General features: G+C 29.7%; 2 protein-coding genes across 5 annotated transcripts; one reads left to right on the forward strand and one right to left on the reverse strand.

Annotated features, from left to right (window-relative positions):
- Positions 1 to 569: 569 nt before the first annotated feature.
- Positions 570 to 4,163, reverse strand: LOC103493919 (spermidine synthase 2-like). Of its 4 annotated transcripts, none has more exons than XR_007818866.1 (9): positions 3,816 to 4,163; positions 2,884 to 2,960; positions 2,143 to 2,265; positions 1,920 to 2,024; positions 1,775 to 1,847; positions 1,613 to 1,684; positions 1,273 to 1,468; positions 1,001 to 1,098; positions 570 to 877 (listed from the first exon to the last, which is right to left on the reverse strand). XR_007818866.1 is itself a non-coding variant. In XM_008454881.3 (9 exons), exons 1-9 carry the CDS (start codon positions 4,069 to 4,071, stop codon positions 809 to 811), a joined length of 1,104 nt encoding a protein of 367 aa, XP_008453103.1. In that variant the 5' UTR covers positions 4,072 to 4,163; the 3' UTR covers positions 677 to 808. The 4 variants fall into 4 exon arrangements, 2 of the variants coding, with proteins under 2 accessions (XP_008453103.1, XP_008453105.1); XM_008454881.3 differs by having other exon boundaries at positions 677 to 877; positions 1,001 to 1,133; XR_007818867.1 differs by having other exon boundaries at positions 836 to 877; positions 1,269 to 1,468.
- A 3,211-nt stretch (positions 4,164 to 7,374) lies between these two features.
- On the forward strand, positions 7,375 to 11,446 carry LOC103493918 (probable cyclic nucleotide-gated ion channel 16). Its single transcript, XM_008454880.3, has 6 exons — positions 7,375 to 7,899; positions 8,024 to 8,236; positions 8,473 to 8,786; positions 9,490 to 9,601; positions 9,691 to 9,927; positions 10,429 to 11,446. Exons 1-6 carry the CDS (start codon positions 7,471 to 7,473, stop codon positions 11,218 to 11,220), a joined length of 2,097 nt encoding a protein of 698 aa, XP_008453102.1. The 5' UTR covers positions 7,375 to 7,470; the 3' UTR covers positions 11,221 to 11,446.
- Positions 11,447 to 12,747: the final 1,301 nt, after the last annotated feature.

Below are 12,747 nucleotides of genomic sequence, written 5' to 3' on the forward strand. Positions count from 1 at the left end.
CACGTTTTACGATCCTATTTTCATTTTGTCCTTAATTTGACATGCACTCCAAACACATCTCTGATTTCAAGTAATCATGATTACATCCCAGCTCTTTAAACACCTCTAAATACGAGGTGTTTAAGTCATAAATCTAAGTTCAGATAAAAATACGAGGCTCCATCCTAATTATGAACCCTAATCCAACTTGCTATCGAACAAACTAGTTTTTGGTGAACAACATATAGAGATGTAGGGTTTCTATGCTACTAAATTATTGATAGTAAACATCATTAGAAGAAAAAAATGTTCATATTGAACAATTAATTATGATCATCATGAAAACAAGAAACTTTAAGAGAATTTTAATTATTATGTATGGATTTAAAGATTACATTTTTTTTTAGTATAAATAATAGCTTCCATAGAATGATCAATTCAAAATTGATTTAGCTAAAAGTACGGAATTAATTAATGATCAATAAGAAACTAGGAAAAGGACTTAAATTAAAATTCATTTTATATAATAATACTCAACCCTCCAAATTATAAATCTTTTGATACAAACAAATACTTTATAGAAAAAAAAATACAACAAAGCCAACCTCAATTTATATATATATATATATCAAATGGAGAGAACCATATAATATATAAGTGTGTAGAGAACAAAGAAATTGATGATAAAAGGAAAAAGTGGGAAATTGAAAAGGATTTGTGATATTGGAGAAATGTTTCTTTCTAAGTTGTGTGGTTGCGCACAAAAAAAGAAGAAAGAAAGAAAAATCTCAATCTAATATATATCATTTTTATCCCTTCTTCTTCTTTTTTAGTTATTGCTTCTTAATCCTTTTGCTTTCTTTGCAAATGATGGCAAACAAAACGCTGCTGAATGCACCTGAATAAACAAAAACGTAAGTTACGAACGAAAGACGGTGCTAATAACTAATTATTCCAAAAGACTATGATATTCAATATTTCTTCACTTTAATTATATTATGTATATTTAGCTATAGCTTGCCTCTGAGTTGTAAAACTTCAACGGTTGGGTTGCAACTCCAAAGTTCTTGTTCGAATCAATGGGATTGATTGGATTTTTGAAGTCAACATCTTTTGGTCCTTGAGTTGAACACAACAAGAAACCAATTACTCCACTGATCACAAAAAAACACAATGTATATATATTGATTAGACGTTTTTGGTTTTTTCTTCTAAAAGCTTAAATTGATAAGTTACGGGATATGTGACTATTATAAAATTTTGAAATCGACACATATATATATACCTACCTACCTAGGATAAGCAGGAACAATGGTCCAAGCATATTGAACTGAGCCTTTGAAAACTTGTTTGCATTTTGAGATCAAAATTTGAATGTCAAGAGAAGGAAACCAAAGGCTTTCTGCTTGAATACAAAGTACTCCTCCTTCTTTAAGTGCTTTTGCCACGTTCTCAAACAACTTACTTCTCACTACCTCGTCATCGGGCTCTAACCATGCATCCACATTTAAAAGAAGAAAGGTACGTCAATTACTGTCGAACTAATTAAGTAACTTTAAATTTTGATATACATACATACATATACATATACATACACACACACACATATATATAAAAGATGAAAATATTGTACTTATCGGATCAAAAGCATCGACTATGATTGCATCGTAGCTTCCTGGTGGAACAGAACTCAAAAAAGCACTTCCTTCAAATTACACACAATAAAAAATTTATAATAATAATAATAATAAAAGATAATAATTTAATAAAACATGAACATTGAATTGAATCAAACCATCTATTATATGAAGATTCACTCGATAATCTTTGTATCCAACTGCAATTTCTGGAAAGTACTTCTTGTATACCTTTAAATAAAATATAAAATAATTAATAATAGTAATAATAAGAGAAATAATTAAGAAAAATAATTTAATTACATCAATGAGCATGGTGTCTATTTCACAAATATCAATTTGTTCGATGGAAGAATGCCTAGAAATCTCTCTTAGAATGCCACCATCTCCTCCCCCGATCACCAAAACCTAATAAAAAAATAATTAAAACTTTCTCTATTAGTTAGTTCAACTGACACTTATATATACCTATAAACGGAAGACAAAAACCGAACATAAACGAGAGGGGAGGGGAGGGGGAAATGACCTTTTTAGGGTTAGGAATAGAGCAAAGAGGAAGGTGGGTAATCATTTCTTGGTAAGCACATTCATCTTTCTCAGTGAGTTGGAGTGCTCCATCCAACACAAACACCTTTCCATATGCTGATGACTAACACACAATCACACACATTTAATTAATTATATCTCTAAACTCATTATTAAATCTAATTAATTAATTACCCATCTCCCCTAACTAATATATATTATCACTAATTTTTTTACCTTTCTTGTTGGGTGGGTAATTTTCAAATCAAATCTCTCAAAAGTTAAAAAGGGATTTTCACATAATTAAATTTAATTAGTGGTTGTTTAATTTCACTTTTTCTTCCTTAAAACAAATAATTAAGTGTCAAATTTATATTTGTCGTTAGTGGTGAGGTTCATCTTTTAGGAAACCAAAATAAAGAAAATCACGTGGGATATGTTATGTTAGTTGAGCTAAACTAATCTTATTGGTCTTTGAACATAATTTAAACGACATAATGATTACAAAAAAAAAAAAAAAAAAACCGAGCATAGTTCAAAAGCAACATCAAGTATACATAACGATGGTATTATTAAACCCAGTTGAGATTAAGGTTAAAAGTTCAATTTTCTCACGTCCCACGTGTTTTTATCAAAAGCAAAAGAGTAAAAGTACAAAAATTCATGAACTAAAATAAAGAAAATTAAACTCGAAACTTAATGACAAAAATGTTACGTATGTTATATATATATATATATATACCTGGAAGACCAACATGGCTTGATACGCAGACTTTCCTTGAAACAAAACTTTATCCACCTTTAAGAAGTGTGCTTGACCTGTTCAATTTCTTCTCCTTCATTTTTCTTTAATTTCATCATAGACCTCATCAAAATGTTTGTGTTTTCTTTTTTGGACAACCTTTTCACTCTTATTTAATTAACAAACAATATGTTTTTTTTTCTTCTTAAAAGTGATTTTGCTTTGTGTTTCCATATAATTAACAATGTCTATGTGCATGCTGTCTCACAATAGGATCCTTCAATTCCCCTCCTTTTTACCACTCCTTTTTATTAATATATATTAAACCTAAAAACAATCCAAGGGTTTGATTCTTTATCTATTTAATATATGGTCATATTTTGAAGAAAAAGAATTACCCTAATCACTTCAAATCAATTAATAATGTTTAATTTTATACATTTAAATTCATTGATTTTAAATTTTAAAATCACTTTTATTAAAGTCACCTTTAACAATTGCAACAAAAATGGATTTCGTCTTCTATTAGTAATAAAAATGTTTCAAATCTCTTCTTGATATATATATATATAAGTAACTACAACTTAAAAGTAATAAGAATAATAACAAAAGTGATTTGAAATGGGTAACAATTAAAGGGTCTTTTGGAAGATCTAAATTCTTCAAAATAGAAACTTAGAATATGAAACACACATATTTAATTTGTATTTCATAGATTAATAAATTAGATTTATTTTTTTAATTTTAAATACTTATAAACTAGCCTTAGTTATCTAATAAATTATTGTCATATATTTTAAACAAATTTATAGAGAAGAATTTGACAAAAAGAAAAATTCAAAATGAACCCTATAAAATTTAATAGATTTTGTTATATTTTTGTTTTTTTGAAATTGAAAAAAAAAAATGAAAAAAAGAAGAAAAAACCCCACCTGGCCATTGAGGGCAGTGCTCACAAAACCAACCAGGAATGGTTGGATGATCGAGAGGATCGTCACCATTAATTATAATGGAGTTATCTTCTTCTTCTTCTTCTTCTTCTTCTTCATCTTCTTCATCTTTTTGATGTTCAGCTTCAAGAACTTGCAGATGAGAGCAGCCATTATCATTATTATTGTTCAAAACCTCATCTTTCTTCTTCTTAAACACCAAATCATCTGAAAAGGAAAGAACCCCATTGGCATCCATGGCTATATTATTGAATCAATTTTTAAAAAGGAGAAGAAAGAGAGAGAGAGAGAGAGAGAGAGAGAGAGAGAGAGAGAAGTTATATTTTTCTAAAGAATACAAAGGCTTTGTGATGGGGTTGGGTTTTAGGGTTTAATAGAATGAAATTTGGTGGCAAAAAAGTGGGCCTTAGACAAAATCTTCCACATGCTTTCATATTAGAATTTAGTCTATGTTTTGTTTATTATTAATTATTATATTATTTGAAAACCAAAAAAGTCTCAATATAATAATTTCTTTTTTGGTATTAATTAGTTTCCTCTTTTCATGATTGTGATACAAATAAGTGAGATTTAGCCATCATGAGTAGTTTTAGTGGTCAATAAGGATTATGAGTTTGATTTAAACAACTTTTATAGAGAGAATGAGGTCAATTCATAGTGATCATAAATCTACGATTTAGTTATGCTACTAAAGTTAATTAGGTGACTTGTCTTTGTAGATGTTAGTCGAGATGGCTGCAAACTGGCCTAAACAATCAATGATATAAAAAGAAACCTATTGTTGATCACACTAAAATAATCTCGACAGAGTAGCAACAAAAATTTAAAATAATTCATTTTTATGTGAAGGGAAACAAAGATTATCTAAAAAAAGAGTAATTTTGTGCACAACGTAACGAATGTCACATCCACTACTTCAATGCATAAGTACGAAAAAGAATTTGGAGTTCTCCTGGTATATATTTATAAGACTCGAGTTAACATAAACCCTCTTGGGTTTGGTTTGGAGTCATTTTAGGATTATATCCTACAACTTGGTTAGGCTGAGGGACATGCCTTAAACCCTCTTGATGGACACGATCTTACCATCTCCCTTAAACGTAGAATACTATTTTTAGTCCAAACTTTGTTATTTTCTCGTTATACTAACAATACTCTTAGGAGATTTTACATCAAGATTATTTCAATGTTTCTTTCAAGTTAATTGGATCGTCTAATCTTTCTTCCATATCTTTATCATTATATATTTATGTGTATATCTTAAGTTGAAGTTCTTGGTCAAACCCTAAATGATTTTGCGTGGATCCAACACTCTGTTTGCTTTAACAACTCTTTGTATATGATCTTTCATGTATATCATTGAAGTTGGCACGAAACACACGATGTTGAATGTTTTTTTTTATCCTTTTTATATATATACACACACACATACATTACATTCTATGTAATTCAAGTTGAGGTTAAAATTGAAATTGAAAATCTACTCAAATTAAGTCCAAGTCAAATCGTGTCACCACATGTTATACGAGCACCTCTTCATTTAATCATTATTACGATGAGAAAACCACATATTTTCTTTTATTCTTATACAAAGCGAAACATGTTTCACTTTGTAAATAGGTTAATTAGAGTACTTAATTCGAAATGAATTCACATTTGACAAAGTTTGGTTTTTCTATAATTAATTAAGATTGTGATGATGGTTTTTCTTTTCTTTTTTGGACTTTTAAATTGGGTGCTTTTGGTTTGAAGTGGGTAGAGATTTGTGTTATCAACTCCAAAATGGGGTGATCACTAACCCCAAATGCACTTTGTCATGTCCATATATATATATATATCTCTTTAAATTGTAACCATCATGAAAATTAAGTTTCATATCTTACCATATATATATATATATATAATACAATTCCATACCTTTCTTTCTTCAAAACTTTTATCATTTTTAATCATTACTCTTCAAAAATACAATGTGTACATTATTATTATTATTATTATTATTATTATTATTATTATTATTGTATTCGCACGCGTTTATATATACCCTAATATAATCCTTAATTCATATACTTTTATCTATCGTGTATTTTTAACATGAACAAAGTCACGAAATAACATTTAGAGTTGCAATAAATTAAAAGGTATACTTGAGCAGATATAACTTCAAAATCATCAAGCATTTTAAACATTGATTAATTTGAAAAATACTAAATCAACTTCTCTAAACGGTGAGGATTTTGTTCAATTTTATCCCTTATATTTTTATGTGTCCAATTTTAATTCATGTACTTTTAATAAATCTTAAATTTAGTAAATTAAATTTAATTTTGATTAAAATTGTATAAATACTTTTGAAATCTATAGAAAAAAAAGTTGATAGATTATATATATATATATATATATATATATATATATATATATATATATATATATATATATATATATATATATATATATATATATATATATATATATAACTAACATTAGAGAGACGACTACATTCAAGATTTATTGAAAGTATAGAAATTAAAATTAAACATTAAAATACATTTCAAAAATATTATCGTCTATTTACGATGAATCGTGATAGATCAAAATAGACTATTATGTGTATATATTTCGATTACCAAAATAGATCATTATATGTGTCTATTTCGATCTATCATTAGCTATCACAATAGAAAGAAAAGTTGAAAAATAAAAATGAATATATTCAAATGTAAAGGAGTAATCATAGTTTCAACCCTTCTTTTTGCTTTTGGGTCCCTTTTCAATTTATTATTTATTGAATATATATTCTATGTTTCAAAATGTAAAATTCATATCTCAATTGAGAATATATTGATGAAAAAAAAATCACAATCTATTAAAGTTAAAGATAGAAAATATTAATTACTTACATTTCTTTTACAAAATAGACAAACCCCATAATAAATTTAAATTTTGTGTAATTTATATTAAAATAGTAAAAAAAAATATAAATCTTGATAGATCTCAAATTTTACAATATTTTGTAAATATTTTCTAACGGTTTTAACATTTAAAATAAAAAAACATTTTGATTTATAAATTTTCGTTTAAATAATAACAATTTTGGTCCATTAATTTTATTTAGTAACAATAAATAATTAATTATACTTTCGATCATGTAACAATTTACCCATAAACTTTAATAAATAACAATTTAGTCCATATATTTTTAAAATTGTTATAAGTTTAGTCCTTATTATTATCATACATTTCTTTTATCATCAACGATCATTACGGTTTATAAATAAATTGATTTTCAATCACTTTATCGACAAGAAATTCACTAAAATCTTATTTAATTTTTCTTAATAAAAACTAAACCGTCACTCTTACAACTCTGGAGACTAAATTGTTACAAAAGACTAAATTATTTATTTATTATTATTATTATTAACTAATGAATTAAATGGTTAATTTCATTAAGGTTTTCAAAAATCTAAATTTAAAAGTTAGGTAAAGTAGTTAAAAATGGAGGGCAAAAAGAAAGGAATGACAATAGGGAGTTGGAAAAAAAAAAGAGTTGGAATTGTTTGTGTTTTGGAATGGAAGAAGAAGAAGAAGAAGAAGAAGAAGAAGAAGAAGAAGAGGAAGAAGAAGAAGGAAGAATATGCATAACATAGCGTATTCTCGATTAGGTGGACTTCAAAAATCCCTTACTCTATACAGGAAAGTTCCATGGTGGGATAAAATCTTAGAACCCGATTCAGAGTTTGTTGTTCGATGGAATCGTATTTTTCTCGTTACGTGTTTGATCGCTCTCTTCATCGACCCTCTTTACTTTTACCTTATCATCATCGGCGGCCCTGGTTGTATGCGTTTCAACACTCGTCTTGGTATCGTCGTCACTTTCTTCCGCACCATCGTCGATTTCTTCTCTCTGTTTCACATTTCTATGAAGTTTCGTACCGCCTTCGTCGCCCCTAATTCTAGGGTTTTTGGCCGTGGTGATCTAGTTATGGACCCTTCTGCCATTGCTATGCGCTACCTCAAGAAGGATTTTCTCATCGATCTTGCTGCTACACTTCCTCTGCCTCAGGTCAATCTTCTAATATTTAATTGGATATTGTTGGATAGATTGCAAAAAAAAAACCCATGAAATATTGTTGTCGTTACAATTACATCTAAATGGGTGATTTGAACATTATTTTGTGATTTGGCAGATTGTGATTTGGTTTGTGCTTCCAGCATTGAAAAATCCATCAGCATCCCATGCAAACCACACTCTTGCATTGATTGTCCTCATTCAGTATGCACCCAGGCTGTTTGTTATATTTCCTCTGAACAGACAGATCAATAAAACCACTGGTGCAATTGCCAAAACTGCGTGGGCTGGCGCTGCCTATAATCTCCTTCTCTATTTGCTTGCTAGTCATGTACTTCCTTTCATCCATTTAATTTTTACTTACCATGTTTGGAAGTGATTCTAAAACAGTTGAAATCAATGATACTTTTTTCTGTTGCATCAGAATTGTTTTTGAGTGATTAATGGGGTGTTTCATAATGATATTAAACATGACTAAATTGGTCTTTACGATTTCAAAATCACTCCAAAACACGAACTATGTTCTCGTGCTGCCGTTGCTTATTTGTGTGTGGTTTGTTAGTGCAGGTTATAGGAGCTGCATGGTATGTAGCATCAATTCAGCGTCAAGATGAGTGTTGGAAATTAGAATGTAGGAAGGAAATGAATAAAACTCATTCTCCTTCTTGTCAGCCTATTTTTCTTGATTGTGAAAGTTTGGATAAGCCTGAAAGAAAAGCTTGGCTAAGAAGAACTCACGTTCTTACAAATTGTGATGCATTCAATGATGAAAAGAATTTTGAGTTTGGAATGTTTGCTGATGCATTTACTGATGAAGTTGCTTCTGCAGTATTTTATGAGAAGTACTTCTACTGCCTTTGGTTTGGTTTAAAGAGTTTGAGGTATGGCTTTTGTTTCACTCATATATGTTCTGTTTAAGAAGCATGGATACTTTAGTTTGTCTAGTGTGCACGTATAAAAAATGTGTTAGACATGTATAGAACAATTATTGAGCAAACTAAAAAAACACACCTGTGACAATAAATGTATTCTTGTCGTGTCTTTGTTTCCTAAATTTTCTATAGAAAAAAAAAGACCTTATTGATGTGCCGTATTTGAACCATGTCCATTGGTACAAAGCATTCTTTGTGAGTGAAATTAAAGAAAAAGTACGTTGGCTTGAACTTACATGAGATAATATCGAGTTAATTGTCAAAATATGGAGGTGTATGGTTTTTAACAAGTTTGAAGTTTAAGATCTGATTGGTAACCACTTGGTTTTTTATTTTCTGCTGTTGAAAAGTAAGTCTATTTGATATGTTATCTATTTGTTACCAACTCAATTTTCACAAAATAAATGAAAGGAATCGAAAACCAAAAACATGAAATGATTAAGCCTAAAATTGCAACAATGGAGATTCTGTGCATGCTAAAGGACTGGTTCCTTCAAATCTATGTTTGAATCAAAGTGTAAAGTGTTTAAAACACTTCTTTAATTCTTACAACCTTACTTTATAATCAAACCATATAATAAAGAAATAAATCAGTCGTGTACTTGTAAACTTACTGTCTTCCTGATTTTTTTTTCATGAAAATTTTCTGCAGTGCATATGGACAAAATTTAACGACAGGCACTTATAGTGGAGAAATTTTATTTAGCATTGTGATTTGCTCCATGGGATTGGTTCTGTTTTCACATCTCATAGGCCAAGTTCAGGTACTTTATAAGCGTTGATTTAATGTTCCATTTTGGTATTAAAAGGTTTGGAAGTAATTATATCTTCCTTATCTTTGTGTTCTTGTAAGAGTTATCTGCAATCCACAACTGCTAGACTTGAACAGTGGAGAGTAAAACGAAGAGACACGGAGGAATGGATGAGGCATAGACAGTTACCGCTTCATTTGCAAGAACGAGTTCGTCGATTTGTTCAATATAAATGGATTGCAACTCGAGGTGTAGATGAAGAGTCGATCTTGCGCTCATTACCTTTGGATCTTCGTCGTCAAATTCAAAGACATCTTTCTCTTGCACTCGTTCGTCGTGTAAGTTCTCTTCAAACTATCATCTTACTGAGTTCCCACTTCCAATATCATTCACAAAGGTTATCTGGGGTGTGAGGTGAGCTCTAAAATCTGAAGTTAATGTGTTTGGGATGCAGAGTTGTTCAATATGGAGTTGGGAAACATTATAGAGAGAATGAATTTCTCATTAAACGTGCAACCTTCGATGATAGTGAACACTATTAAAATTTGTGGAATTGAGTTACTTATTATCGACTTATGAAATCGGAGGGCCAAAAACCTCCCTATTGAATCGCTTATATTTAAAATATTATTCTATTCCTTTTAAATTATTGATTCACCTAAAAGGTTAAGATTATAGATGAGTAAGTGGAAATCAATATTAAAAGAGACTTGATTAGAAAAACAATATAAAAGCTTAAACATAGAACCTCCTGTTACCATCGAGAGACCAAAAATCTTAAGGTTATAAGTGAAGTTAAATTTAATATTATATCATCTAATAGTTACTATACATCTCAGGTTCCCTTTTTCGCACAAATGGATGCACAGCTATTGGACGCCATTTGCGAGCGTCTCGTCTCATCCTTGAATACCAAAGATACATTCTTAACTAGAGAGGGAGATCCCGTAAATGAGATGCTCTTCATCATCAGAGGTCAACTAGAGAGCTCCACCACCAATGGTGGCAGGTCAGGATTCTTCAACTCCATCACTCTAAGACCCGGCGACTTCTGCGGCGAAGAACTACTAACATGGGCCTTAGTCCCAACCCCTAACTTAAACTTCCCCTCCTCAACCAGAACCGTGAAATCACTAACCGAAGTAGAGGCATTTGCACTTCGAGCCGAAGATCTAAAGTTTGTAGCCAGTCAGTTCAAGAGGCTCCATAGCAAGAAACTCCAACATGCTTTTAGATATTACTCCCATCAATGGAGGACTTGGGGATCTTGTTTCATACAAGCTGCTTGGAGAAGATATGTGAAAAGAAGGTTAGCTATGGAATTGGCAAGACAAGAAGAGCTTTATTACACAACCATTTTGGACCAAGATCATCATGGCAGCCATGGCAAGGAAATGATGGGAAGTGAAGGAGTTGGAGAATCCAGCCATGGGTCTAAAACTACTATTACTACAAATAACAAAGTACAAAACCTTGGAATAACAATGTTGGCTTCAAAATTTGCAGCAAATACAAGAAGAGGAGTTCATCAAAAATTGGCTGCACTTGAGTCTGATGCTGCTAGCTTGAAGATGCCTAAGCTGTTTAAGCCTGATGAACCTGACTTCTCTGCTTTCCAAAATGATAATTGAGATTCATAACTATATGCCACCCATCAAGTTTTGTTCTCTCTCTCTCTCTCTTTTTTTTTTTTGGTTCTTTTTTCCCATGAAAGTTAGAGATTAGACAAACAAAATTATTTACTTTTTACATAATCTTGAAGTATAATTGAAAAAAAATGTTGAAGGTGTAATTACACAGAAGAATGACAATATATTGATAGATATATATACTTATAAAGCTAATTCAAATTTTAAATGTGTGCAATACTCTCTTAAAGTAAGATATATCGAGGAATGTTATGTTTTTGCTAAGTCATCAATCAATCTCTAATGTTATGTTCGGTTATGGTGAATTTACTTACATTAATACTCCAGTAATACTTCTTTTTCAACCCAATAGGTGGCCGAGAATAACGTTATAGAAGTTCAAACACAGAACATTCTGATCGAACATTCTACCTTTAGGATGAAAGGCTTGTCAATTGTTATTAAGCTAATCTCACTTTCTATAAATTATAATACTACGTCTACCAAATAACTAAAAAATTTAAGTTAATAGACTAATAGTCGGCTATGCTGAATTTAATTATATCTCACGCTTGAATATGAAATTTTACTTTGAAACGAAAAAAAAAAAAGGAGAAAAGGGATTAGAATTAGTTGAATGGACCAAACCCTAATCAAGATGTTTTAATTATCTATTAATTACTAGCAATTAATTCTCCAAGTCGATAATTACACAGTTAGACGAATTCAATATGATTGTTGTTTAAGTTTTAACCTATAAACTTAGAAGTTTCTTCTTTTTTATTTTTTAAATATTGTGAACTTTTATTTATTGAAATAATAAATAAATGTTAGCCGACAATTATTGATTTTGGGACCAATCAAGAACCAACTAAATTGATCGTTTTTATAAATAATGTGTCCAAATCGACGTCGATATCGTTCAATATAGAACAAAACCAATACATTGCTTTGGTTTTTTTTTTCAATTTTCAATATATTTTGTTCGACACCTAATATGTTTTAAGATTTTTTTAGAACATATATCATGAGTCAATTGATCATTAAAAAAAAGAAGAGAGTGAGTGAATGCTAATAAAATCATCATTATTATTGCTAAAACGAACTTAGTTAAATTATAATTGATATAATCTTCTTTTCTAAATATGAGGTTTGTGTTGGGGTTTTGCAAAATATCAGAAATGCAGTTTGCGCTTTTGTAATTGAAGTCGGAAGAGAGAAAATCATTAATTAATTTTTATGTGTTTCTAATTTTAGTGTTTTCTTTTAATTTATAGATTTCAGAAGTGAGATTTTTTCTCTACAGTTGGATCCCAAGAATAAATAAATAAATAAAATTTAAGAAAATTATAAAAAATATAATATTTGACAAAATATGTACATTTTATAAAAAAATCGATTATACTAAATTTTATCTTTTAGTGATTTTGTTCTACGTACGGTAAATAGTTTATCAATTTTTTCTATTTTTAAATAATTTTCTCAAACTTATCACCATTGCAACCTATCCATAATAGAATCATTGGTCTT

The sequence above is a fragment of the Cucumis melo genome, chromosome 2 (assembly GCF_025177605.1).
Source record: "Cucumis melo cultivar AY chromosome 2, USDA_Cmelo_AY_1.0, whole genome shotgun sequence".
In the NCBI taxonomy this organism is placed as follows: Eukaryota; Viridiplantae; Streptophyta; class Magnoliopsida; order Cucurbitales; family Cucurbitaceae; genus Cucumis; species Cucumis melo.

Bases quoted from the DNA above. Each gene is read 5' to 3' on its own strand.
- LOC103493919 (XM_008454881.3), bottom strand. From the start codon at position 4,071: ATGGATGCCAATGGGGTTCTTTCCTTTTCAGATGATTTGGTGTTTAAG. The intron at 1,134-1,272 runs GTAGGTAGGTAT...TTTTGTGATCAG, and splicing joins ATTGTTCCTGCTTATCCTAG to TGGAGTAATTGGTTTCTTGT. The intron at 878-1,000 runs GCAAGCTATAGC...TTGTTTATTCAG, and splicing joins TGAAGTTTTACAACTCAGAG to GTGCATTCAGCAGCGTTTTG.
- LOC103493918 (XM_008454880.3), top strand. From the start codon at position 7,471: ATGCATAACATAGCGTATTCTCGATTAGGTGGACTTCAAAAATCCCTT. The intron at 8,237-8,472 runs GTACTTCCTTTC...TTGTTAGTGCAG, and splicing joins TCTATTTGCTTGCTAGTCAT to GTTATAGGAGCTGCATGGTA. The intron at 9,602-9,690 runs GTACTTTATAAG...TGTTCTTGTAAG, and splicing joins ATCTCATAGGCCAAGTTCAG to AGTTATCTGCAATCCACAAC.